This window comes from Staurois parvus, unplaced genomic scaffold (genome assembly GCF_062004578.1).
Source record: "Staurois parvus isolate SC_StPar_1 unplaced genomic scaffold, SC_StPar_1.0 ptg000442l, whole genome shotgun sequence".
Taxonomy (NCBI): Eukaryota; Metazoa; Chordata; class Amphibia; order Anura; family Ranidae; genus Staurois; species Staurois parvus.
The window spans coordinates 707226-733408 of NW_028318238.1; the positions used below are offsets into that span (position 1 = coordinate 707226).

At 44.4% G+C, this 26183-nt stretch overlaps 1 protein-coding gene across 1 annotated transcript in view; it reads right to left on the reverse strand.

Annotated features, from left to right (window-relative positions):
• LOC149453981 (uromodulin-like) overlaps nt 1-25943 on the reverse strand; it is an 83383-nt gene extending 57440 nt beyond the window's left edge. The window contains exons 1-6 of the mRNA XM_089687967.1: nt 25824-25943; nt 23794-23817; nt 15127-15156; nt 14229-14372; nt 11407-11666; nt 11203-11328 (exon numbers count right to left, since the gene is read on the reverse strand). Coding sequence (XP_089544093.1) covers nt 11203-11328; nt 11407-11666; nt 14229-14372; nt 15127-15156; nt 23794-23817; nt 25824-25887 — 648 coding nt within the window. The 5' untranslated portion in view covers nt 25888-25943. The remainder of the gene's footprint in view (nt 1-11202; nt 11329-11406; nt 11667-14228; nt 14373-15126; nt 15157-23793; nt 23818-25823) is intronic.
• Nucleotides 25944-26183: the final 240 nt, after the last annotated feature.

The following is a 26183-nucleotide window of genomic DNA, read 5'->3' on the forward strand; positions in this document are numbered from 1 at the left end:
CTGGAACAAATGCTGTTAACAATGGCTGGTCAGGGTGCGGTAGACGTGGCGCACAGATCTCAACGCCACATGACCCCTGTGGGGGCAGGACAGGAAGAAGAGGAGGAGGTAGAGGAGGACATTGGTGCTCAGGAATTATTGAGTGAAATGGGTGGTTTTTCCACTCAGCGGACAGGAGTGGAGGAGCAGGAGCATCTGGTAGAGGAGGAGGAGGAGGAGACAGAGGACCCAGACGCACCGTGGCAGTATGCTGTGGAGATGGAGGCAGGGAGTTTCTCGCATTCCTTGGCACAAATGGCCCATAGCATGCTCGGTTGCTTGCGTAGCGACAGCCGAATAATAACCATCAGACAGAGGGATGACTTTTGGCTGTCCACCTTGTTGGACCCTCGCTACCGTTCAAAAATGGTGGCCTTTTTCACACCTGCTGAGAGGGAGGCCAAAATAACGTACTATAAAAACCACCTATGTAGTCAGTTGGTCTCTGCCTTTCTGCGCCAACGTCCATCCTCAGACACTGTGGGCCCTGTGCGCTCGCGTTCCGCTGCCATGGCAGCAGGGGAGGGGTGGGGTGGTAGGAGCAGTGGCAGCTCCACCAGCAGCAGCTGCCTCAGTCTGCAGTCGATGATGAGTAGCTTTCTTCACCAGCGCAGTGAGGAAACTACTAACCAGCCGCAGCAGCAGCATCAGGTAGACCTGGAGCAGGACCTCAAACAACAGGCTTGGGCCTACTTGGACAGCACCCTGCCAACCGAGGTAGACAATCCCCTTGACTACTGGGCAACGAAACTTGACCTTTGGCCCCAACTAGCTGAATTTGCCCTTGAAAGGCTGTCATGCCCGGCCAGTAGCGTGGCATCGGAGCGCGTGTTTAGTGCGGCAGGAGGTATTGTAACTCTGCGGAGGACACGACTGTCCACCCAAAGTGTGGAGAGACTCACGTTTGTGAAAATGAATCAGGCGTGGATTAGTCTGGATTTCAAACCACCAGTTCCTGACACAACTGACTAAATCCGCCATGAATCATGCCTCAAACTTGTGCCACTTTCAGGTTTCCTCACACACTGCTGGTGTGTTCCATTTTTTGTCATAGGGTGCTGGCAGATTACGGGCCTCCTATAGCTGCTGCCAGGCCCCTAATCTGCCATGGGCCCCTGTACCGCCTCCTCATGCTGCTGCCAGGTCCACAGTGTCTCATGCCATGTGCCACTTTCAGGTCTCCTCACACTGCTGGTGTGTTGAATTTTTTGACATAGGGTGCTGGCAGATTACGGGCCTTCCATAGCTGCTGCCAGGCCCCTAATCTGCCATGGGCCCCTATACCGCCTCCTCATGCTGCTGCCAAGTCCAGAGTCTCTCATGGGTCCCTGTACGGCCTCCCATTGCTGCTGTCTCCATCGCCACACTCTGCCATGTGCCACTTTCAGGTCTCCTCACACACTGCTGGTGTGTTCAATTTTTTGACATAGGGCGCTGGCAGATTACGGGCCTCCTATAGCTGCTGCCAGGCCCCTAATCTGCCATGGGCCCCTATACCGCCTCCTCATGCTGCTGCCAAGTCCAGAGTCTGTCATGGGTCCCTGTACGGCCTCCCATTGCTGCTGTCTCCATCGCCACACTCTGCCATGTGCCACTTTCAGGTCTCCTCACACACTGCTGGTGTGTTCAATTTTTTGACATAGGGTGCTGGCATATTACGGGCCTCCTATAGCTGCTGCCAGGCCCCTAATCTGCCATGGGCCCCTGTACCGCCTCCTCATGCTGCTGCCAGGTCCACAGTGTCTCATGCCATGTGCCACTTTCAGGTCTCCTCACACTGCTGGTGTGTTGAATTTTTTGACATAGGGTGCTGGCAGATTACGGGCCTCCCATAGCTGCTGCCAGGCCCCTAATCTGCCATGGGCCCCTATACCACCTCCTCATGCTGCTGCCAAGTCCAGAGTCTCTCATGGGTCCCTGTACGGCCTCCCATTGCTGCTGTCTCCATCGCCACACTCTGCCATGTGCCACTTTCAGGTCTCCTCACACACTGCTGGTGTGTTCAATTTTTTGACATAGGGTGCTGGCAGATTACGGGCCTCCCATAGCTGCTGCCAGGCCCCTAATCTGCCATAGGCCCCTATATACCGCCTCCTCATGCTGCTGCCAAGTCCAGAGTCTGTCATGGGTCCCTGTACAGCCTCCCATTGCTGCTGTCTCCATCGCCACACTCTGCCATGTGCCACTTTCAGGTCTCCTCACACTGCTGGTGTGTTGAATTTTTTGACATAGGGTGCTGGCAGATTACGGGCCTCCTATAGCTGCTGCCAGGCCCCTAATCTGCCATAGGCCCCTATATACCGCCTCCTCATGCTGCTGCCAAGTCCAGAGTCTGTCATGGGTCCCTGTACGGCCTCCCATTGCTGCTGTCTCCATCGCCACACTCTGCCATGTGCCACTTTCAGGTCTCTTCACACTGCTGATGTGTTGAATTTTTTGACATAGGGTGCTGGCAGATTAGGTGCCTCCCATTGCTGCTGCCAGGCCCGTAATCTGCCATGGGCCCCCGTACCGACTCCTCATGCTGTGACGTTGCAACAAGGTGGAATTCAACTCTGCATATGTTAGACCGCCTTTACGAACAGCAAAAGGCCATCACAGATTTCCTGATGTTAAAAGCGGATAAAGGTACTCCCTGTGTAACTTAGATGTCAGCCATTGGCAGCTCATGCGTGACACCTGCGCTTGCTCAGGCCCTTTGAGGAGGCCACGCTATTCGTGAGTCGGCAGGACTATGGGATAAACGACGTCATTCCTCTGTTGCACGTCCTGGAACAAATGCTGTTAACAATGGCTGGTCAGGGTGCGGTAGACGTGGCGCACAGATCTCAACGCCACATGACCCCTGTGGGGGCAGGACAGGAAGAAGAGGAGGAGGTAGAGGAGGACATTGGTGCTCAGGAATTATTGAGTGAAATGGGTGGTTTTTCCACTCAGCGGACAGGAGTGGAGGAGCAGGAGCATCTGGTAGAGGAGGAGGAAGAGGAGACAGAGGACCCAGACGCACTGTGGCAGTATGCTGTGGAGATGGAGGCAGGGAGTCCCTCGCATTCCTTGGCACAAATGGCCCATAGCATGCTCGCTTGCTTGCGTAGCGACAGCCGAATAATAACCATCAGACAGAGGGATGACTTTTGGCTGTCCACCTTGTTGGACCCTCGCTACCGTTCAAAAATGGTGGCCTTTTTCACACCTGCTGAGAGGGAGGCCAAAATAACGTACTATAAAAACCACCTATGTAGTCAGCTGGTCTCTGCCTGTCTGCGCCAACGTCCATCCTCAGACACTGTGGGCCCTGTGCGCTCGCGTTCCGCTGCCATGGCAGCAGGGGAGGGGTGGGGTGGTAGGAGCAGTGGCAGCTCCACCAGCAGCAGCTGCCTCAGTCTGCAGTCGATGATGAGTAGCTTTCTTCACCAGCGCAGTGAGGAAACTACTAACCAGCCGCAGCAGCAGCAGCATCAGGTGGACCTGGAGCAGGACCTCAAACAACAGGCTTAGGCCTACTTGGACAGCACCCTGCCAACCGAGGTAGACAATCCCCTTGACTACTGGGCAACGAAACTTGACCTTTGGCCCCAACTAGCTGAATTTGCCCTTGAAAGGCTGTCATGCCCGGCCAGTAGCGTGGCATCGGAGCGCATGTTTAGTGCGGCAGGAGGTATTGCAACTCCGCGGAGGACACGACTGTCCACCCAAAGTGTGGAGAGACTCACGTTTGTGAAAATGAATCAGGCGTGGATTAGTCTGGATTTCAAACCACCAGTTCCTGACACAACTGACTAAATCCGCCATGAATCATGCCCCAAACATGTGCCACTTTCAGGTCTCCTCACACTGCTGGTGTGTTCCATTTTTTGTCATAGGGTGCTGGCAGATTACGGGCCTCCCATAGCTGCTGCCAGGCCCCTAATCTGCCATGGGCCCCTATACCGCCTCCTCATGCTGCTGCCAGGTCCAGAGTCTCTCATGGGTCCCTGTACGGCCTCCCATTGCTGCTGTCTCCATCGCCACACTCTGCCATGTGCCACTTTCAGGTCTCCTCACACTGCTGGTGGGTTCCATTTTTTGTCATAGGGTGCTGGCAGATTACGGGCCTCCCATAGCTGCTGCCAGGCCCCTAATCTGCCATGGGCCCCCGTACCGACTCCTCATGCTGCTGCCAGGCCCGTAATCTGTTATGGGCCCCTGTTGTCGCTTGTTGGCATATTCCGCTCGTTCAGATGCTCCTTCTCCTGCTACTCCTCTTCACGGATTCCGTCAGCAGTATTTCTTGGAATCCGTTTCCAAGAGACAACAGTTTGCGAGCACGCACCCGACGGTGCAGAAGCTGAACGTCCTCCTGTCCAAGTTGCTGCTGCCAGGCTCGTAATCTGTCATGCGCCCCTGTACCGCCTCCTCATGCTGCTGCCAGGTCCAGAGTGTGTCATGGGCCCCCGTACCGACTCCTCATGCTGCTGCCAGGCCCGTAATCTGTCATGGGCCCCTGTACCACCTCCCCATGCTGCTGCCAGGTCCAGAGTGTGTCATGGGTCCCTGTACGGCCTCCCATTGCTGCTGCCAGGCCCGTAATCTGCCATGGGCCCCCGTACCGACTCCTCATGCTGCTGCCAGGCCCGTAATCTGTCATGTGCCCCTGTACCGCCTCCTCATGCTGCTGCCAGGTCCAGAGTGTGTCATGGGTCCCTGTACGGCCTCCCATTGCTGCTGTCTCTATCGCCACACTCTGCCATGTGCCACTTTCAGGTCTCCTCACACTGCTGGTGGTTTCCATTTTTGTCATAGGGTGCTGTATGGCCTCCCATTGCTGCTGCCTCCACCGCCACACTGTGGCTCCACACTCTGGTTCTGACTGCCCAAATGAGTGAAGTGTGCGGTGATTCTAAGATCGACGGCACTCATCTGCATGTCATACTGACTGACAGTATTATTTCTCTTCCCCAGCAGACTCCAAGGGCATTTAAATTAAAGGTACAGTGTTCTGCACTAATATTAAGTCTCTCTGAAGCCTAGAAACACCCTTTTTTAAGTTAAATTCACAGCGAATATATTCGACTCGAATCGAAATTTTTCCACGAATTCGCCGAATCAGTCGAATCGAATTTTTGAATACTTCGCTCATCTCTAATTGACACCTTGTTCACACGTATTTTGCATATTTTTTATTTTCATACAAATGGTAGCAATTCCACTGGTTGTTTGTAACATGGGAACCTTCTTATCATCTGCCATAGCCTCCCCCCATCTTTCCCCATTCCACCCACCAATAAGTACTGACCCCTGTCTGATCTGTCTTCCCCATTATAATCTAATTCTCCCTCCCCCCTCGATCCTAGTTTAAATACTCCTCCAGCCTCCAAATAAACCTCTCCCCCAACACAGCAGACCCCCTTCCATTTAGGTGCAGACCATCTCTAGCATATAGGTTACACCCCAATGAAAAGTCAGCTCAGTGTTCTAGAAACCCAAATCCTTCTCTCTTACACCAGGTCTTCAGCCATGCATTGAGTTCTCTAATCTCCCCCTGTCTTTCCTGAGTTGCGCATGGCACAGGTAATATTTCAGAGAATATCACCTTGGAGGTCCTTCCCTTCAACTTGCAGCCTAGTTCTTTAAATTGATTGTTAAGGAACCTACATCTTCCATGTATTTTGTCATTGGTTCCAAAATGAACCAAGACAGCTGGGTCATGCCCAGCCCCTCCCAGTAATTTTTCAACTCGGTCCACCACATGCAGAACCCTGGCACCAGGGAGACTGCAAACCATTCGGTTGAGGCGATCCTGGCGACAAATTATTCTATCAGTCCTTCTGATCAACTGTCTAGGCCTTCCTGCACTACCCTCACCACCCCTCCCAGATGGTCTGCCCTCCCGGCTGTTAGGAATAGCAGTGACATCCAGGGCTGCCACCCCTGAGCTTGCCACCCCCACATCTTCATCCAACTGGGCAAATCTGTTTGGGTGCTCAAACCCAGGGCCAGCCTTCCTTTTCTGTGAGCCCCTACCACTCCCTCTCATTGCAGTAACCCATCTTCCTACCTGATAATCCTGATTAGTCTCCACATCAATCCCATTAGCTACCTGCTCAGAGAACAGAAGACCCCTTTCAAGGTTGATAGCTCTGCCCAGTGTTGCAACTTTCTCCTCCAGACCTCTAACGCGAGATTCCAGAAGGGCAAGCCGCTAACATCTGTTGCAGCGGTATCCATCCTGGAGCTGTTGCTCCATTGCTGCATACATGCGGCACACCCTTAACCCTGCTAGCACTCATATCCCAGTTACAATATTAACAGGAAAGCTCAGTTGTCACTTACAGGTTAGTAGACTCCTGTTATAATCTCCTGTTTTCAACTAAAAAACAAGAAAAAAAACAATGGTCCTCCATACAATGCGAACCAGACCCTTTGCTATAGGTAAATGGAATCACTTGCCATTTTCTTTTTTCAAACAGAACAAAGCAGCTGGAAGCTGTCATTGACTGTAGTTGCAATTTAAGGGTTTTTGTTTGTAAATGTCAATTTTGCTGTAGAAGGCTATATATATATAATACAGATGTGTCACTTTACAGGCAGGTTTTGGCTTCAGGGGTGTTCGGATCTGGCACTCAAACTTTCATTAGGTTTGCAAACACCCCCCTAATGAGAACCCTGGGTATTTGGCTCATTACTACTTCTAACTTTCCATCTGTTTAGTAAACTGCAAGTTACACTTACTCTGTGTCTGATCACTAGTCTGATTGCCTATCCTGTTAAAACCACTTTAAGACCACCCACCCGCATTGTACTGTGGATGAGCATTTCCCATAGGCACAGTGACATACCTGTACATCTCTGCTCTCTTCTGGGTTCAGGAGCCCCCTCCCCACCTCCCGGTGGGATTAGACTCAGCAGGGTTTTGTCAGCAGGTCCCAGCCATTGATTCATGGCCAGGACCTGCTGATCAGCTGTGTCCAGTCACAGCCAAGAGCCCTGTGTTGACAAAGAACACAGGGCTCTGTACAGAGAGAAAAACCTCTTTAAAAATAGATTTTTAGTAAAAAGCAGCGCATAATACATTCATTAACACTTGTTAGGCACACAGGTAACCCCTTGATTATCCTATAGATGTTAACCCCTTCCCTGCCAGTGTCATTGGTATAGTGACAGTGTATAGTATTATCACTGATCAGTTAGTCAGTTCCCCCCCAGCATCAATGAGCGTCAAATTGCCGGCCAGACATCACAGTCCCACTATAAGTTGCTGATCGCTGTCATTACTACAGCAGTATAATACAATAAACAAGAAATGCAGTATACAGTAAATACCATCGTTTGTATACACTATAACTTTGACATAAATCAATTTACACTTACTGAGTTTTTTTTTTTTTTTTTTTACCATAGACGTGTAGCAGAATCCATTTTGGCCTAAATTTATGAAGACATTAGATTTAAAAAAAAAAAAAAAATATATATATATATATATATATATATATATATATATATATATATAGATATATATATATATACAGTGGGGATCGAAAGTTTGGGCACCCCAGCTAAAAGTTTGTATTAATGTGCATAAAGAAGCCAAGGAAAGATGGAAAAATCTCCAAAAGGCATCAAATTACAGATTAGACATTCTTATAATATGTCAACAAAAGTTAGATTTTATTTCCATCATTTACACTTTCAAAATAACAGAAAACAAAAAAATGGCATCTGCAAAAGTTGGGGCACCCTGCAGAGTTAATATCTTGTACTGCCCCCTTTGGCAAGTATCACAGCTTGTAAAGGCTTTTTGTAGCCAGCCAAGAGTCTTTCAATTCTTGTTTGAGGTATCTTTGCCCATTCTTCCTTACAAAAGTCTTCCAGTTCTTTGAGATTTCTGGGCTGTCTGTCACGCACTGCTCTTTTAAGGTCTATCCATAGATTTTCAATTATGTTGAGGTCAGGAGATTGTGAAGGCCATGGCAAAACTTTCAGTTTACGCCTCTTGATGTAATCCCCCGTGGATTTCGAGGTGTGTTTAGGATCATTATCCATTTGTAGAAGCCATCCTCTCTTTAACTTCAGCTTTTTCACAGATGGCATCAAGTTACCATCCAAAATTTGCTGAAATTTTATTGAATCCATTTTTCCTTCTACTCGTGAGATGTTCCCTGTGCCACTGGCTGCAACACAACCCCAAAGCATGATTGATCCAACCCCATGCTTAACAGTTGGACAGAGGTTCTTTTCATTAAATTCCGAGCCCCTTCTTCTCCAAACGTACCTTTGCTCATTCCGGTCAAAAAGTTCAATTTTAACCTCATCGGTCCACAGAACTTGTTTCCAAAATGCATCAGGCTTGTCTATATGTTCATTTGCAAAGTTCAAATGATGATTTTTGTGGTGAGGACGTAGAAGAGGTTTTCTTCTGATGACTCTTCCATGAAGACCATATTTGTACAAGTATCTCTTTATAGTGGAATAGTGTACCACAACTCCAGTGTCTGCCAGATCTTTCTGGAGGGATCGTGCAGTCAAACGTGGGTTTTGAATTGTTTTTCTCACAATCCTGCGAGCTGTTCTGTCTGATATTTTTCTTGGTCTTTCAGATCTTGCTTTAACTTCCACTGTTCCTGATGACTGCCATTTCTTAATTACATTCCGAACAGAGGATATTGACATCTGAAAACGCTTTGCTATCTTTTTATAGCCTTCTCCAGCTTTGTGAGCGTCAACTATTTTCAGTTTTCTAGACAACTGCTTAGAAGAACCCATGGTGCTGATTGTTGGGGCAAGGTCAGATGACTCTGGGCATTTAAAACCTTTGAGATTGACATAACCTGGTCTTCCCAGACGATGATTGAGAACAATCCATGACACTGGCAGATCTCAGCTTGGCAAAGGGGGCAGTGCATGCTATAAATTCTGCAGGGTGCCCAAACTTTTGCAGACGCCATTTTTTTGTTTTCTGTTATTTTGAAAGTGTAAATGATGGAAATAAAATCTAACTTTTGTTGACATATTATAAGAATGTCTAATCTGTAATTTGATGCCTTTTGGAAATTTTTCCATCTTTCCTTGGCTTCTTTATGCACATTAATACAAATTTTTAGCTGAGGTGCCCAAACTTTCGATCCCCACTGTATATACACACCGGTGTGTGTGTATATATATATAGATTTATATATATATAGATATATATATAGGATATGTTTTCTAGCAGAAAGTAAAAAAAAAATTTTTTTTTTCAAATTTTCATTTTTTTTTCATTTATATGGTGAAAAAAAATCAATTGGTGATCAAATACCACCAAAAGAAAGCTCTACTTGTGTGGAAAAAAATTATATAAATTTCATTTGCATATAGTGTTTTGCATGACCGCTCAATTATCACTTAAAGTAGCACAGTGCTAAATAGCACAAAATTTGCTGACGATGAAGAGGGTAAACCCTTCCGGAGCTCAAGTGGTTAAAGTTCTAATGGGTAAATTAAACAGTGTAAATTAGAAAGTGACTCGCTTCACTCTCATTTAATACAATAGGAAAATAGATTATATTGTGGTGTATACAAACAAAAATAAATTTTTCTGAGGACGTACTATCCTGAACACTAATCACTTGTAAAATATATCTGTGGCCACCAGGGGCTTGTGTTAAATATGTTAGGACAGGATTAACCTTGAAGGCAATTAATTAATGTAATAAAATATTATAACAACTAACAAAATATCTTGGTACAGGAGTAGTACATAACCCTTGGTGGTACACATGAACTAGATGGACCAAATATGTACAAAATCACATAAAAAGCAAGACAAACAGCAATGCTGAATGTACTTAAAAAGATTTTAGAGGCAGGGCTATTGTCTAATGTCAATTTGATATCTGCTGGGAAACCAAATACTGTAAAACAAGAAAAGAGAGAGAAAGAGGCACAACCTCATGACATAGCAGAACCTTGGAAGGGGGGGGGGGCTGCATGCTGTTTTTTTTTAACACAGAATTGCCAGCAATTTTAAAACTTTTTTTCCTTTGCAAATGTCAGTGCTACTGCAGCATGTTCTGCACATCACAGAGATACCCCTTCACAGGCAGGATTAGGACACCCACCAGTCATGTTATTTAAAAGGGCAGTGCCTACTCCCCCCCAACTATTTTTTATGCTCCCTTACCTATTAGCCCAGAAAATTGGCATTTTTAATTCAACAGATTCATTTTCCATTCATTTTAATGGTGTTTGGGTTGAGGTTTACCATCTGAAATTCTTTGAAGTTCACCAAACATCTGCTGAACTGAACCCAGGGAAGTTCTGAGCATTGTGAATTATTATCTCTAAAGCAGTCTACAGATATATACAGTATATTTGAATTTTAAAAAAGCCTCATCCAAAGAGAAGACCATCACCTTTCACCCAAAAGAATTGGCCTCTTACCAGAAATTTTGACCACCCAAAGGATTGGCCAAAATACACAGTATAGTATATCCAGCTGATACAGCACAAGGTCTTCAGTGCAGACTGTTCCCGGTCATAGTGTGCTCACCAGGCACCAGGAATCTTGCCCATCAGAACTCAGACTAGGAGAGAGAGAAGAAGAACAAGGAGCTTGTCAAAGTCTACTGCCCTGCAGTATTCATGTGCTAACAAGGAGCAAGCTAATACAAGGAGAAAGCAATGAGATGTAGAGTTTGCTACTCAGAGTATCTATAACTTGGAGACATGTCTGTGATTATACCAGGAGCAGTCTGCACTGAAGAACTTGTGATGTATCAGTTGTATATACTATACTGTGTATTTTGGCCGATCCTTTGGGCGGTCAAACCTTCTGGTAAGAGGCCAATTTTGGGTAGAAAGTGATGGTCTTCTCTTTGGATCAGGCTTTTTTCTTTATGCACCAACTTCTACCTGCATATATGAATCCTATATGGACTTTGCTGCCACTTATGTGCATTTATTATTAACCTTTTTAGCTATACCATTAAGATGCATGTATAGATAGCGCTGCAATTGTTTGTTATTATTTAAGTCTTTGCCTGTTTAATGTGCAAGCTGCTTTATCATGTTAATAATTTAGATTCTAAGTTCAAGTTCTTTTTAAACATATTTGAATTTGAGCCTCATAGATAAAGTGTCCATCACCAAAATGTTTTTGTCTTCACTAATACTGTATGCTTCCTATACTTCTAATAAACATCTTACCTTATAATAATCATTATAATACATAGGAATAAATTCTCCAAAACTAAAAGATGAAATGTCAGTAAATAAATCAATCTGGGAAGCACTCTGTATACAATCCCACCATGGGTAATAGAAAAAAAAAACCTGTAGAGAAAAATAAAATGTTTAGCTATGGATCAGAGATACGTAGATGATGTATGACTTTGCATGGAAGATTCTTACTTGGGACTTCTTTTCCTCCAGCAATGTATGAACATCAGACAGAAGCCGAGTGTCATTGTAATCTGCCATGGAGCCAGATGTAAATACCCAAATGATGGACTCAGCAGGGGAAATCTCCAGAGCTCTCTTCAACCCATAGAGGGTGGACTGATTGCAGTTTGATAGATGGTAATAGTAAATATAAGCAGTGTCATCCCATTCATTTCCTGTTATGCTTTCCAAGAAATCACTCTTGTCGTTGGTGATGGTTTCATTGGTTTCTGAAAGATAATTAATCTTTCATTAAGAAGTAGAATTGTAATGCTCAAAATAAAGTTATAAAGACTAATAGTAGCATAAGGAACGGTAAGAGAATAAAACTGCCCCTCACAGTCTTGATATCCTCAGCTTAGCAATGTAGTTTGGTAAAATCAACTGTGCTCAGAAAAAAACTTTGCACTTAAAGAGTCTAATTATATAAATGTTTAGTCTACATCACTTCTCTGTGACTGCCAAATATCTCTGAGTAATTTGATTGGCCAAAACAAGTAGTGGAATGTTGTACATATCACACTCTTATCCCGCATTGCTCATAACCTACTCCTTACTGCTGCACTCTGTATGCTGTGCTTTATGTTGTACTCTATACTATATGTTACATAATCCTGATCACTACACCCAATAAACTGTGCTGCTCATTACATGTTCTACTCCGTATGCTGTGCTATCCATTACATATCCCTGAACTCTTCACACTGTAAGATGTGCTATATATTACATACCCTTGACCTCTGCACTCGATAAGTTGTATTGTGCATTACATACTTCTGACCAAAGTGTCTGTTGTTTCAACAGTTCAAGTGATTGTAAAGCTTTAGGTTTTTTTTTTATTAAATAATAAACATGCCAATGGCTCCCACTGCTCTCAGCCAAGCCTGTGAGAGTGGGTAGAGGGTAGAAGAGCTGCTGCAGATGAGCACAGTGCTGGAATGAGATGGGTCTCCAGGGGATTTGTTATTAAAAGTTTTTTTTCCCTTAATACAGAGACTGCATTAAGGTAAAAAACCGTTTATGGCCACTTTAACCACTTCCTGACCACCCGATAGCAGTTTTCTTAACTGTGATTTGGCTACAGCTAATCACATGACACAGCTGGGCTGTGATTGGCCCAGCTTGTGCATGTGATCGCTGTGACCATTCACAGCTAGCCACACTTGTATACAATGGATGGCATGATATGAAGCCATCCATTGTATCCAACTGTCATGTGACCTGCTGTGATTGGTTACAGCAGGTCACATGGTACCGGCAAAGAGGCTGGTACCTAGATCTGTCATCGGCCATGTCCAAGGTACACTGCCGGTGACAGATCGCGCCGCTGCACGGCTCTGTGGGCATGCAAACTGCGCATGCCCGAAAGGACGCCAGATGGCATCCACCTGGAGTGGTGAGGGTTTTTGCTGGCCACCATTCGGCCATAGGCTGGGCAGGAACCGTTTAAGAGCAAAAAGTCCAAAATATTGTTTTTTTTCTCAAAATTGTCAGGCTTTTTTTTATAGCATAAAAAATAAACAAAATGCACGTGTTCAAATACCACCGAAAAAAGCTCAATTTGTGGGGAAAAAAGGCCATAAATTTCATTTGGGTGCAGCATTGCACAACCATGCACTTGTCAGTTAAAGTAACGCAGCACTGTAACGCAAAAAATGGCCTGGTCAGGAGGGGGGGGGGTAAATCCTCAGGAGGGCAAGTGGTTAATGCTTGTTTAGCATTCTTCAGCTATTTAAGGTCCCGATTAATGAAAGGCTCAGACAGTGTGTTACCTCTATGTCTATAATCTATTTGCAGAAAAGCAGATGAAATGAAAGAGTCATTATTTTTAAATATTACAGTTTGTCTTGATGTGTTTAGGGTCCCAACAAAGCAGTTACATTGGTGGGTCAGTGGAACATCTAGGACCTTCTGTAGACAGTCACCATAATTCCATATGCGTTTGAGAAGGGGTGTCAGTTCCTAAACCCCTCCTAACTATCACTTCAGAGGCTGAGTCAGGGGTGTATTTAACAGAAGGCAAACAAGGCATTTGCCTAGGGTGGCACTTTTCTGGGGGGCAGAAGCTTTTTACAGGGGGGCAGTACCGTCCCCTGAAAGAAGGAAAGGAAGAAGGGACACACGCAGCAAGGGGATCTAAGAGAGGCTGCAGGCTGTTAATGGTGTATGCAGAGCCTGACTCGTGTCCGGAGCTGTGAAGGTGAGTGTCTTATCTCTTGCCGGAGTGGGGGGGTGGCTTTGTTAGTGTATGGGGGGCGGTGGTAGTAAAAGGCTCTCTCGGGTGGGGGGGCTGGGGTGTTGTTCGTCAATGTCACGCTCTCTTCATGGGATAGAGGGGGTCTTGGTCGGTGTCAGGGTCTCTGTGGGGTGAGCCAATTTTTGTGTTGCATAGGGCAGCACGAAACCTAAATACACCACTGAGCTGAGTGAGTTATCAGGCAAAGGATTTGGACATCCCACAGGTCCTTATATGTAGGGTGTAGAATGCGCATCGGTTCAGGTGCAGGAAGAAAGGAAATGTGCATCAAGTCACGGGTGAAGGATAAAAAAAAGTGAGTGTTGATTCAGAATCAGAAAAGTAAAAAGCTGTACATTGGTGCCGGGATGGAGGGGGAAGAGCTGAGCATCAGTGCAGTGCCAGACAGTGAAGAAGTCCATGTGGGGTTGAGAGCAGATGGACACTTTGTGAAATTCACCTCAATGGTCAGCTTACCTGTACTCATAGACAGATACCACTGAAATATTGTAACATGTTACAATGAAACAACTAAAGTACTGATTTTCGTGTTTACCTGCATAGTCCAGGGTTACTGAAGTATATTGCCGTGTGACACAGGGGAATCTCGATGATACAGAATTCAGACCTTTCTCCAAGTAGTATGAATGTCCCCAATACAGCATATACGCATCAATCAATACAGTAAAGGAGGTACCCTCTGTAACACAAATTGATCAGATAAAACAATGTTCTATTGATAATTTATTAATCATATTTAGAATCACTTTGTAGCAAAGTCTCTCGGGTCTCTTTTGGCACTGAATTTGGCAAATGCATGTTGCTGGAGCTTCAGGTCAGCTCAGGATGGCGGTGACATGTTCTCTTTTTCTGTTTAGACAGTTCAGCAGTAGAATTGATAATAATTGATAAAGTTGAACTTCTTGAATGTTTGGACATGTACCAATGGAAAAATGTTTTTGTCTGGCACAGTGGTCATTGGGGGGGGGGGGGGGCTTAATGGTACCTGGAAAACCCCTTTAATTGGATGACAAATATCCATCTCTCTATATGAGTAAGGGAGGGTATATACCCCAACTTCATTTAAAAAAATGACCACAGTAAATAGACGCACATAAACATTAAAACATAATTGCATGTCGCCCAGCAGTGCAGATCTGTGTCAATCACAATGAACTACTTCAAAGCAAAAACCTGCTGATCCCGCTAACCCATTTACACCCATCTCCTCCACATCCCCACCCTGTGACTGAACAGCGAAGGAGAAGCATCACACAAATCTCTTTGTGACTCTTCTCTCTCCTTCTATCGGCATGCTTCATTCACTGCAGTACATCAGATTTGCTCCATGGGTTGCTTCTCCATCTTCCAATTTGGGTCTCAAAGAGACTGATGCCAAGTTAAATTCAGGAAATAGAGTTCTTGTATCAGAAATGCCTTACATGATGACTTACCCCTCTGTGTACAGCTGTAGCCTTCAGTACCTGAAGAAAATAAGTTATTTTATTTATTATAATATTCATTTTTTATGTATTTATAATTATTAGATCCCTGCAAAGCATTCTTCTCTACACAAAGTGGCAACAACGTCAACTGTTCTGTTTGCTTAAAGTCAACTACCCGCTCCCATCATAAAAGTCAACACCCCCCTCCATCATAAAAGTCAACTCCCCTTCTCATCATAAAAGTCAATTCCCTCCTCGCATCATAAATGTCAACTCCCCCCTCGCATCATAAAAGTCAACTACCCGCTCCCATCATAAAAGTCAACTCCCCTTCTCATCATAAAAGTCAATTCCCCCCTCGCATTATTAATGTCAACTCCCCCCTCGCATCATAAAAGTGAACTCCCCCCCTCGCATCATAAAAGTGAACTCCCCCCCTCGCATCATAAAAGTGAACTCCCCCCTCGCATCATAAAAGTCATCTCCCCCCTCGCTTCATAAAAGTCATCTCCCCCTCCCATCATAGAAATCAACTCCCTCCTCCATCATAAAAGTCACAACCCCCCTCTCATCATAATAGTAAACTCCCCCCTCCCATCATAGAAATCAACTCCCTCCTCCATCATAAAAGTCACAACTCCCCTCTCATCATAATAGTAAACTCCCCCCTCCCATCATAAAAGTCAACACTTCTTCCCATCATAGAAGTCAACTCCCCCTCACGTCATAAAAGTCAACTCCCCCCTCACATCATAAACATCAACTCCCCCAACCCATCAAAAAAATCAACTCCCTCCACGCATCATAAAAGTCAACTCCCCCCTCGCATCATAAAAGTCAATTCCCCCCTTGCATCATAAAAGTCACAACCGCCCTCTCATCATAAAAGTCAACTCCCCCCTCACGCCATAAAAGTCAACTCCCCCCTCACATCATAAAAGTCAACTCCCCCCTCTCGTCATAAAAGTCAACTCCCCCCTCACATCATAAAAGTCAACTTCCCCCTCACATCATAAACGTCAACTTCCCCCTGACATCATAAACGTCAACTCCCCCACGCATCATAAAAGTCAATTCCCACCTCCCATCAAAAAAATCAACTCCCTCCACGCATCATAAAAGTCAACTCCCCCCTCGCATCATAAAAGTCAACTCCCCCTCGCATCATAAACGTCAACTCCCCCTTCGCATCATAAACATCAACCCCCCCCCATCATAAAAGTCACAACCCCCCCCTCCCATCATAAAAGTCAACACTTCTTCCCATCATAGAAGTCAACTCCCCCTCACGTCATAAAAGTCAACTCCCCCCTCACATCATAAAAGTCAACTCCCCCACACATCATAAAAGTAAATTCCCAACTCCCATCAAAAAAATCAACTCCCTCCACGCATCATAAAAGTCAACTCCCTCCTCGCATCATAAAAGTCACAACCCCCTCTCATCATAATAGTCAACTCCCCCCTCACGTCATAAAAGTCAACTGCCTTCTCTCGTCATAAAAGTCAACTCCCCCCTCACATCATGAAAGTCAACTCCCCCCTCACATCATAAACGTCAACTCCCCCACGCATCATAAAAGTCAATTCCCACCTCCCATCAAAAAAATCAACTCCCTCCACGCATCATAAAAATCAACTCCCCCTCGCATCACAAAAGTCAATTCCCCCCTCGCATCATAAACGTCAACTCCCCCCTCGCATCATAAACGTCATCATCATCTCACGCCTTGACTACTGCAACTCTCTTCTCATTGGCCTACCCAAGTGCAGGCTCTCCCCGCTCCAGACCATCCTGAACTCAGCGGCCAGACTCATCCACCTCACCACCCGCTCCACCTCTGCCACCCCCCTCTGCCTCTCCCTCCACTGGCTCCCGATTGCCCAACGCATCAAATTTAAACTTCTAATCCTGACCTACAAAGCCGTTCATAACACTGCCCCTGACTACCTCACTAACCTGATCCCCAAGTACCACCCTACCCGTACCCTTCGCTCCTCACAGGACCTCCTTCTATCCTGCTCCCTGGCCTCCTCCTCCCATGCACGACTGCAGGACTTCTCCAGGTCCTCCCCTATCCTCTGGAACTCACTGCCCCAATCCATTCGACTGTCGCCTTCCCTCCCCACATTCAGGCACTCCCTCAAAACCCATCTCTTCAGGGAAGCCTACCCCACCCTCACCTAACGGCCATCCTCCCTCATTCCTCCCACCACTTCATCCCCCTCAGCCACTTCATTCCCCTCAGCCACTTCCTATTGTTCCACTACCCCCTCCCTCCTAGATTGTAAGCTTGAAAGAGTAGGGCCCTGTTACCCCTCGTACGCTGTCTGTTTTTGTTGTACTGTGCCATGTATTGTCCCCCCTATTGTACAGTGCTGAGCAAACCCTTTGGCGCTATATAAACTCGATGTAATAATAATAACGTCAACTCCCCCCTCGCATCATAAACATCAACTCCACCCTCCCATCATAAAAGTCAACTCCCCCCTCCATCATAAAAGTCAACTCCCCCTCCCATCATAGAAGTCAACACCCCCCTCCATCATAAAAGTCACAACCCCCCCCTCATCATAATAGTCAACTCCCCCTCCCATCATAAAAGTCAACACTTCTTCCCATCATAGAAGTCAACTCCCTCCTCATGTCATAAAAGTCAACTCCCCCCTGACATCATAAAAGTTGAAACCCCCCTCTCATCATAATAGTCAACTCCCCCCTCACGTCATAAAAGTCGACTCCCCCCTCACATCATAAAAGTTGAAACCCCCCTCACATCATAAAAGTCAACTTCCCCCTCCATCATAAAAGTCAATTCCCCCCTCCCATCATAAAAGTCAACTTCCCCCTCCAATCATAAAAGTCAATTCCCCCCTCCCATCATAAAAGTCAACTCCCCCCCTCCCATCATAAAAGTCAACTCCCCCCTCTCATCATAAAAGTCAACTCCCCCATCCCATCATAAAAGTCAACTCCCCCATCCCATCATAAAATTCAACTCCCCCATCGCATCATAAAAGTCAACTCCCCCCTCGCATCATAAATGTCAACTCCCCCCTAGCATCATAAAAGTCAACTCCCCCCTAGCATCATAAAAGTCAACTCCCCCCTCCATCATACAAGTCAACTCCCCCCTCCATCAAACAAGTCAACTCCCCCCTCCATCATGCAAGTCAACTCCCCCCTCTATCATACAAGTCAACTCCCCCCTCCATCATACAAGTCAACTCCCCCCTCCATCATACAAGTCAACTCCCCCTCGCATCATAAAAGTTAACTCCCCCTCCCATCATAAAAGTCAACTCCCCCTCCCATCATAGAAGACAACACCCTCCTCCCATCGTGAAAGTCAACTCCCCTCCTCCCATCCCAAAGGTAGACTTGCTCTCTGATCATGTTAAGTGCGTATATCTTTTTTCTCCTCCAGTATATTTTTTTTGGTTTTTTTTGCACAAGGTTTTAGACCTACAAAAAGAAAATGGATGAGTCCTGAATATGCTGGGGGCTAGGCCCTGTCATGAATATCATGAATATGCTGGGGGCTAGGCCCTGTCATGAATATCATGAATATGCTGGGGGCTAGGCCCTGTCATGAATATCATGAATATGCTGGGGGCTAGGCCCTGTCATGAATATCATGAATATGCTGGGGGCTAGGCCCTGTCATGAATATCATGAATATGCTGGGGTGTAGGCCCTGTCATGAATATGCTGGGGTGTAGGCCCTGTCATGAATATCATGAATATGCTGGGGGCTAGGCCCTGTCATAAATATGCTGGGGGCTAGGCCAGGGGTGGGCAAACTTTTTGACTTGAGGGCCGCAATGGGTTCATATATTGGGCCGGACCAAGAGTAGATGAATGATGTGTATGTGTCATCCATAGTAAGTATAGTAATATTCTCCCATAGTAAGCATAGTAATTAATCCCCCATATAGTAATTCATCCCCCATATAGTAATTCATCCCCCATAGTAATTCATCCCCCATAGTAATTCATCCCCCATATAGTAATTCATCCCCATATAGTAATTCATCCCCCATAGTAATTCATCCCCCATATAGTAATTCATCCCCCCTATAGTAATTCATCCCCCCTATAGTAATTCATCCCCCATATTAATTCATCCCTCATATAGTATTTCATCCCCTACAGTACTATTCCCCCCCAAATAGTAAGCCAAGTCCCCCCTGTGTCAATTCACTTACCTTTGCTCCGCGCGTTCCTCTCCCCGTGTTCCTGCGCCGTTCCGGTCTTCAGGGCAGACTGTGAGAGGAGCCTAGCTCCCCTCCCCTCACGTTCGTCATGCTGCCCCGCCTACACACATCCTGACAGCCACATCCGCGGGCCGGATTAAAAGGTCTGCCGGGCCGTAGTTTGCCCGTTGCTGGGCTAGGCCCTGTCATGAATATCATGAATATGCTGGGGGCTAGGCCCTGTCAGGAATATCATAAATATGCTGGGGGCTAGGCCCTGTCATGAATATCATGAATATGCTGGGGGCTAGGCCCTGTCGTGAATATCATGAATATGCTGGGATGTAGGCCCTGTCATGAATATCATGAATATGCTGGGGTGTAGGCCCTGTCATGAATATGCTGGGGTGTAGGCCCTGTCATGAATATCATGAATATGCTGGGGGCTAGGCCCTGTCATGAATATGCTGGGGGCTAGGCCCTGTCACGAATATCATGAATATGCTGGGGGCTAGGCCCTGTCATGAATATCATGAATATGCTGGGGGCTAGGCCCTGTCATGAATATCATGAATATGCTGGGGTGTAGGCCTTGTCATGAATATCATGAATATGCTGGCGGCTAGGCCCTGTCATGAATATCATGAATATGCTGGGGGCTAGGCCCTGTCATGAATATCATGAATATGCTGGGGGCTAGGCCCTGTAATGAATATCATGAATATGCTGGGGTGTAGGCCCTGTCATGAATATCATGAATATGCTGGCGTGTAGGCCCTGTCATGAATAACATGAATATGCTGGGGTGTAGGCCCTGTCAGGAATATCATGAATATGCTGGGGGCTAGGCCCTGTCATGAATATCATGAATATGCTGGGGGCTAGGCCCTGTCATAAATATGCTGGGGGCTAGGCCAGGGGTGGGCAAACTTTTTGACTTGAGGGCCGCAATGGGTTCATATATTGGACCCGGGGGCCGGACCAAGAGTAGATGAATGATGTGTATGTGTCATCCATAGTAAGTATAGTAATATTCCCCCATAGTAAGCATAGTAATTAATCCCCCATATAGTAATTCATCCCCCATATAGTAATTCATCCCCCATAGTAATTCATCCCCCATAGTAATTCATCCCCCATATAGTAATTCATCCCCCATATAGTAATTCATCCCCCATATAGTAATTCATCCCCCATAGTAATTCATCCCCCATATAGTAATTCATCCCCCCTATAGTAATTCATCCCCCCTATAGTAATTCATCCCCCATATTAATTCATCCCTCATATAGTATTTCATCCCCTACAGTACTATTCCCCCCCAAATAGTAAGCCAAGTCCCCCCTGTGTCAATTCACTTACCTTTGCTCCGCGCGTTCCTCTCCCCGTGTTCCTGCGCCGTTCCGGTCTTCAGGGCAGACTGTGAGAGGAGCCTAGCTCCCCTCCCCTCACGTTCGTCATGCTGCCCCGCCTACACACATCCTGACAGCCACATCCGCGGGCCGGATTAAAAGGTCTGCCGGGCCGTAGTTTGCCCGTTGCTGGGCTAGGCCCTGTCATGAATATCATGAATATGCTGGGGGCTAGGCCCTGTCATGAATATCATAAATATGCTGGGGGCTAGGCCCTGTCATGAATATCATGAATATGCTGGGGGCTAGGCCCTGTCGTGAATATCATGAATATGCTGGGATGTAGGCCCTGTCATGAATATCATGAATATGCTGGGGTGTAGGCCCTGTCATGAATATGCTGGGGTGTAGGCCCTGTCATGAATATCATGAATATGCTGGGGGCTAGGCCCTGTCATGAATATGCTGGGGGCTAGGCCTTGTCACGAATATCATGAATATGCTGGGGGCTAGGCCCTGTCATGAATATCATGAATAGGCTGGGGGCTAGGCCCTGTCATGAATATCATGAATATGCTGGGGGCTAGGCCCTGTCATGAATATCATAAATATGCTGGGGGCTAGGCCCTGTCATGAATATCATGAATATGCTGGGGGCTAGGCCCTGTCATGAATATCATAAATATGCTGGGGGCTAGGCCCTGTCATGAATATCATGAATATGCTGGGATGTAGGCCCTGTCACATTTTGGCTAAAGATTGTGTCCATTTGGCCTTGATACCTTTCATGCCTGGTAAGTAGGGATGGGCTCAATGTACCCAGGCTCAGTTCAAGGGAAGTTTAACAAACATATCACAATAGTGCTGAATCTATACCTCATTAAAGTCAATGAGAGATGAATCTGTAACATCAAGTAATCCCATTTTCAAGTCTAAATGTCAAGGGGTTGGCAAATCAATACATAGCAATGCAAAAATGTTTTATTTTGAAATATTATTTTGCATGGAGCAATGATTTTCATATTGCTTAAAAGAAAAACATAATATTCCTTTAACAAACCTGTTTGGGGGATTCCCAAAACTTTGCAGCTAAGGTGCACATCTCTGGGATGTATACAATGTATTACAGCAAGTGATATTTGCAAAGAAAAAATACCATTCAAATTGCTGGTAATTTTTATTTTCCTGCATACTTCCTTTTGTTTTGTGAAAAAATGGCATTGGAATCCCCAAGAATACACACCAGACCCTCATCGTGAATGATGTGGGCCTGTAATGCATTTTGGGGGTCCAAAAGCCAATGAAAAAAAAATTTACTCTCACTTTGCTGGTGTGGGGTCCTCCCAAAATCTATACCAGACCCTAATCTGAGTATACAGCATGGCAGGCCCCAGTGTTGATGAGGATAAGGGTCTCTTCCCCACAATCTTGGCTCAGTCTTTGTGAGGGTGTGGGAGGGACTTATCAAAATCTGGAGTACTGCTTTAAAATAAGGGGGCCACACGATATCCAGCCCCGTTTTCAAATGAGTAAAGAACCTTTTGGTTCTTTATTAAAAAGAAAAAAAAAATCAGCATTGCAATTACATTCTTAACTATGTTATCCAGCGATGTAGATCTTCATCATTCACAAATGATCTACTGTACACCCATCAATCACATAAAAAACAAAACAAAAAATAAAACAGCGAACCTGCCAACCCGTCCAGATAGTGATGAAAATTCATGAATCCATCTGACTTCTTGCTTCATGACGTCACACACGGCAGGAGAGGCTCATATATAAATGAGCCAGTTTGGCCTCAAGTTTGTTGGTTCATGGGGAGGTGGTGTCGTGGTGCTGGTGCAACATTGGTGAGACTTTAGACATACATTTTGAGCCTATAGCTTGTATGGTATATTTCGGGTCTCCCAGTTGTTATTATCTTATTTGTTATTTTTATTTATTTGTATGCTTTTTCCTGTTTGAAGATTGGTCCACTGCATTATGCGCAGTTGACTGTTGCCACCGTCCCTTTGGTGTTCCAAATTATTCTGATTGAGGTAAGCTTAGTAGTTATTTTCACTGTCTACATTATGCTACTGGTGGGTATGGTGACCCTCCCTTTGTTCCAATGTACTCTTTATCAATATTTAGTATCCAACTCGGGACCTGTGGTGCTCGGTCTTTTTCCCTATGCTATCAAACGTGATGGTAATAACTGTGTATGCTGAGTATTCAATCTGTGGTGTCCACCCTATTTCTTAAAGGTACATTTTTTTCACCTCAATCTTCCAAGCCTTTTTTGGAAACTTTCAGTGGCAGTTGATGCTTTTATATTTCTCCATATGCAGCCTTTGAGCCCCTTTACCAACCATCTAAGGCGTTTTTCTATCCAGGCTTGTTTGAGGACTCTATGTTCTATCAAATTGCACTATTACTGTTCTATATACCAATTGTTCACCTGAGTCATCTATGAAATATTTGGTAAGTTGCCATTCAATAATTTTTGAGTTATCTATATGATGTATATCACTTATAACTTGTACTAATCTAAATGTGTTTCACCTGTGTATTTATTCTGTTGCCATATTGTGTAATCAACATGATTTGTTGTTGTAGGTGTTATATTTAATATCTCCTGAAGAAGCCTGAAATAGGCGAAACATGTTGAGAAATATTACACCGGATACATATTACTGAACAAGTATTACCATTAAGTTTGGTATACTCAACTGTATTTCTTTTAATATTAGATTTTTTACTGTTGAAAAATAAACATTGTGATTTTTAGCCTATATCTCTTTTTCATTTATGGCACCCTCAAAATCCCGTTAATTTTGTTCTCCGTGCGAGGAGTTCATTCTCCTCCTCTTTGTCTTTCTTTGTATCTTTTCCTTTCTTCTCTTGGCATTTTGATACATTTTGGGATGTGGTGCCTTTGAACTCCCCTCTGAATCTAACTATTCTTGTTTCCTATGGCAGAGGAATATTTTGGGTTTAAGTGTCTTTCTTTCTCTAAGTGGACCTGTTTGACAGTCGGGAGTATAAATAACATTTTTCTTTACAAATACAACCTCCCCAGCCTAATGGTATCCCCAATTCTCTTATAAAGAAGTACAACTCCGGATAGAGAATCATAACTTACTGGAGCTCGGAGAGGTGGTGAACTCTGAAACAAAAAAAAACAGTTAAAAGATTAAAAACTGGAGAAAATTAACATTTTAAAAAATCTAATTTGTATTATTGGCTTGGCCACACCCTTTTTTGCAAAAGATGGAGCATTAACCTAAACATTTAAGTACTTTTTTGTGAACATTTAATGTATTTTTTACATTGTATACACAGAGCTGAAAATGGTATTTATTAGACCTATGAATATATAAATAATTGAGCTAGGGCACATATATTACCATGAAAGAAAGAAGCTAGCACTATCCAACTGACAAGATGGCCGCCACATCCACGTGCACGATGACGTGTGATGTCATTGCGCACATGGCAGCCATCTTGTCAGTTGGAAACAATATCAGTTGGATACAACTTTGTGGTATTATGTTTTGCCTCTGTATAAGCTTTAAAATGTGACTTTATCTACTGGATTAAAGTTCTGTTTACATTAATTTGCTACACTATGAGATGGCTTTTTTCCTTTGTTCTATTTATCCTTGATTATCGCTATCTATTTGGCTGGAGCTGATTGTCTATTAGGAGTAGTGCCATTGCGATAAATGTTGGAAGTTCTGCTGTGACGACCCATGGTGTTAACCTTACTGCGCTTTTTGACTGTTCCTAATGGGCGGTCAGAACATTTGGTAAGAGACAGTTTTGCTCTTTTGAGCACCATCTTCTAAGGTTCACCTATCGGGGACGCTCAAAGACCATCAGCTTTTTTCCATTTTTCCATTTATTTATACCATCTGATTGGACTTACATAGGCAATATGATGGATATGCTTTATTATTCATAATAGTTAGCGCTGCACTGCTATTTTGTATAGATAGGATTTGCATTCTCTTTGGCTCCAGTCACCAACTCTGAGCTATGAGGGGCCTATATACTCAGATTTTCTTTTTTACTATTAATGTAGTTAAATAATTTTTTGGAGATAAATATACAGCAAACCCCAGCGCACAGGAATACTTTCAAAAATTACACCCAGGTTGTAGATTGCTGCTGCGCACAGGTAAATTAAACCAAAAATTGAAAAAAAACAAAAAAAAGCACAAATCAACACCCTGCCTCAATTAGTACCTTAAATATCATACAGTGTAAAAATCAATAAAAATCAATAAAAAATATAAATTAATATAATTAATGTGACCCCAAAAAAAATTCTCCATTCATATTAAAAAGTGTCCAAATCAATATAAATAAAGAAAAAGTGCTTTCTCCCCAATAAATTGTTAAAAAATCAGATATCCAAACGAGATAGTGCTTCCACCAGTCACCAGTGAAAAACCAACATCAGCCGCACTCACCAGATGATGCACCTTTTAGGATGTTTAGGGATCCTAAGCCCCCTTTTTGAATCCTAAGCCCCCTGAAGGTTTCAAAAGGGGGGCTTAGGATCCCTAAACATCCTAAAAGGCGCATTACTCACCATCATCTGGTGAGTGCGGCTGATGTTGGTTTTTCACTGGTGAATGGTGGAAGCACTATCTCGTTTGGATATCTGATTTTTTCACAATTTATTAGGGAGAAAGGACTTTCTTTATTTATATTGATTTGGACACTTTAATATGAATAAAGAATTTTTGGGGGGATCACATTAATTATATTAATTTATATTTTTTATTGATTTTTACACAGTATGATATTTAAGGTATTGATTGAGGCAGGGTGTTGATTTGAGCTTTTTCTAGTTTTTTTAAATTTTTTTTGGAGTTTGTATTTATCTCTTTCACAACCTGTTTTTTGCGCTGGCAGATTGGTGTAATTTCACCCATAATTTATTTTATTATAAAGTTTTCTGGAAATCTGACAAATGACATATAAAAGTCAATGGTGATACACCTTTCACACATTCTAAGTGCAGGATCTACATCTCTCTTGTTTGATCCATAAATGTTTTACAGGGTGATAAAGCTAGGATATGTTGTCTGCTCTCCCCAATCAATCAATCAATCAATCGACCACCCAAGTTTTAACCACATCAGTTGACCTGAATCTACTCACCAGCCATCCCATGAGGAGCACATAGAAGGACCAGAAGGAAGAGAAGGGACATCGTTCTTCTCATTGTGGATTCTCAGTTCTGTATTGATTGTTCTCCCAACAACGTTTATTTTCTTAAATGTGAGATTTACTTTCCTGCCTCACTTTTATAGTGTTCCTCTACAAGCGATAGAGAATATACATTGTCTTTTAATTACATATTTCTTTATACTTTACTTATTTTCTCACACGCATTAATGTAATTGATAATATCCAAGGCATTGTTTTGCAGTTTTTAAATACCCTACAGACCTTGGGCCAACAATGTTAAATATTTCCTGCATTTCAGTTGGTGTAGATTTGTCTTCATTGTTAGAAACT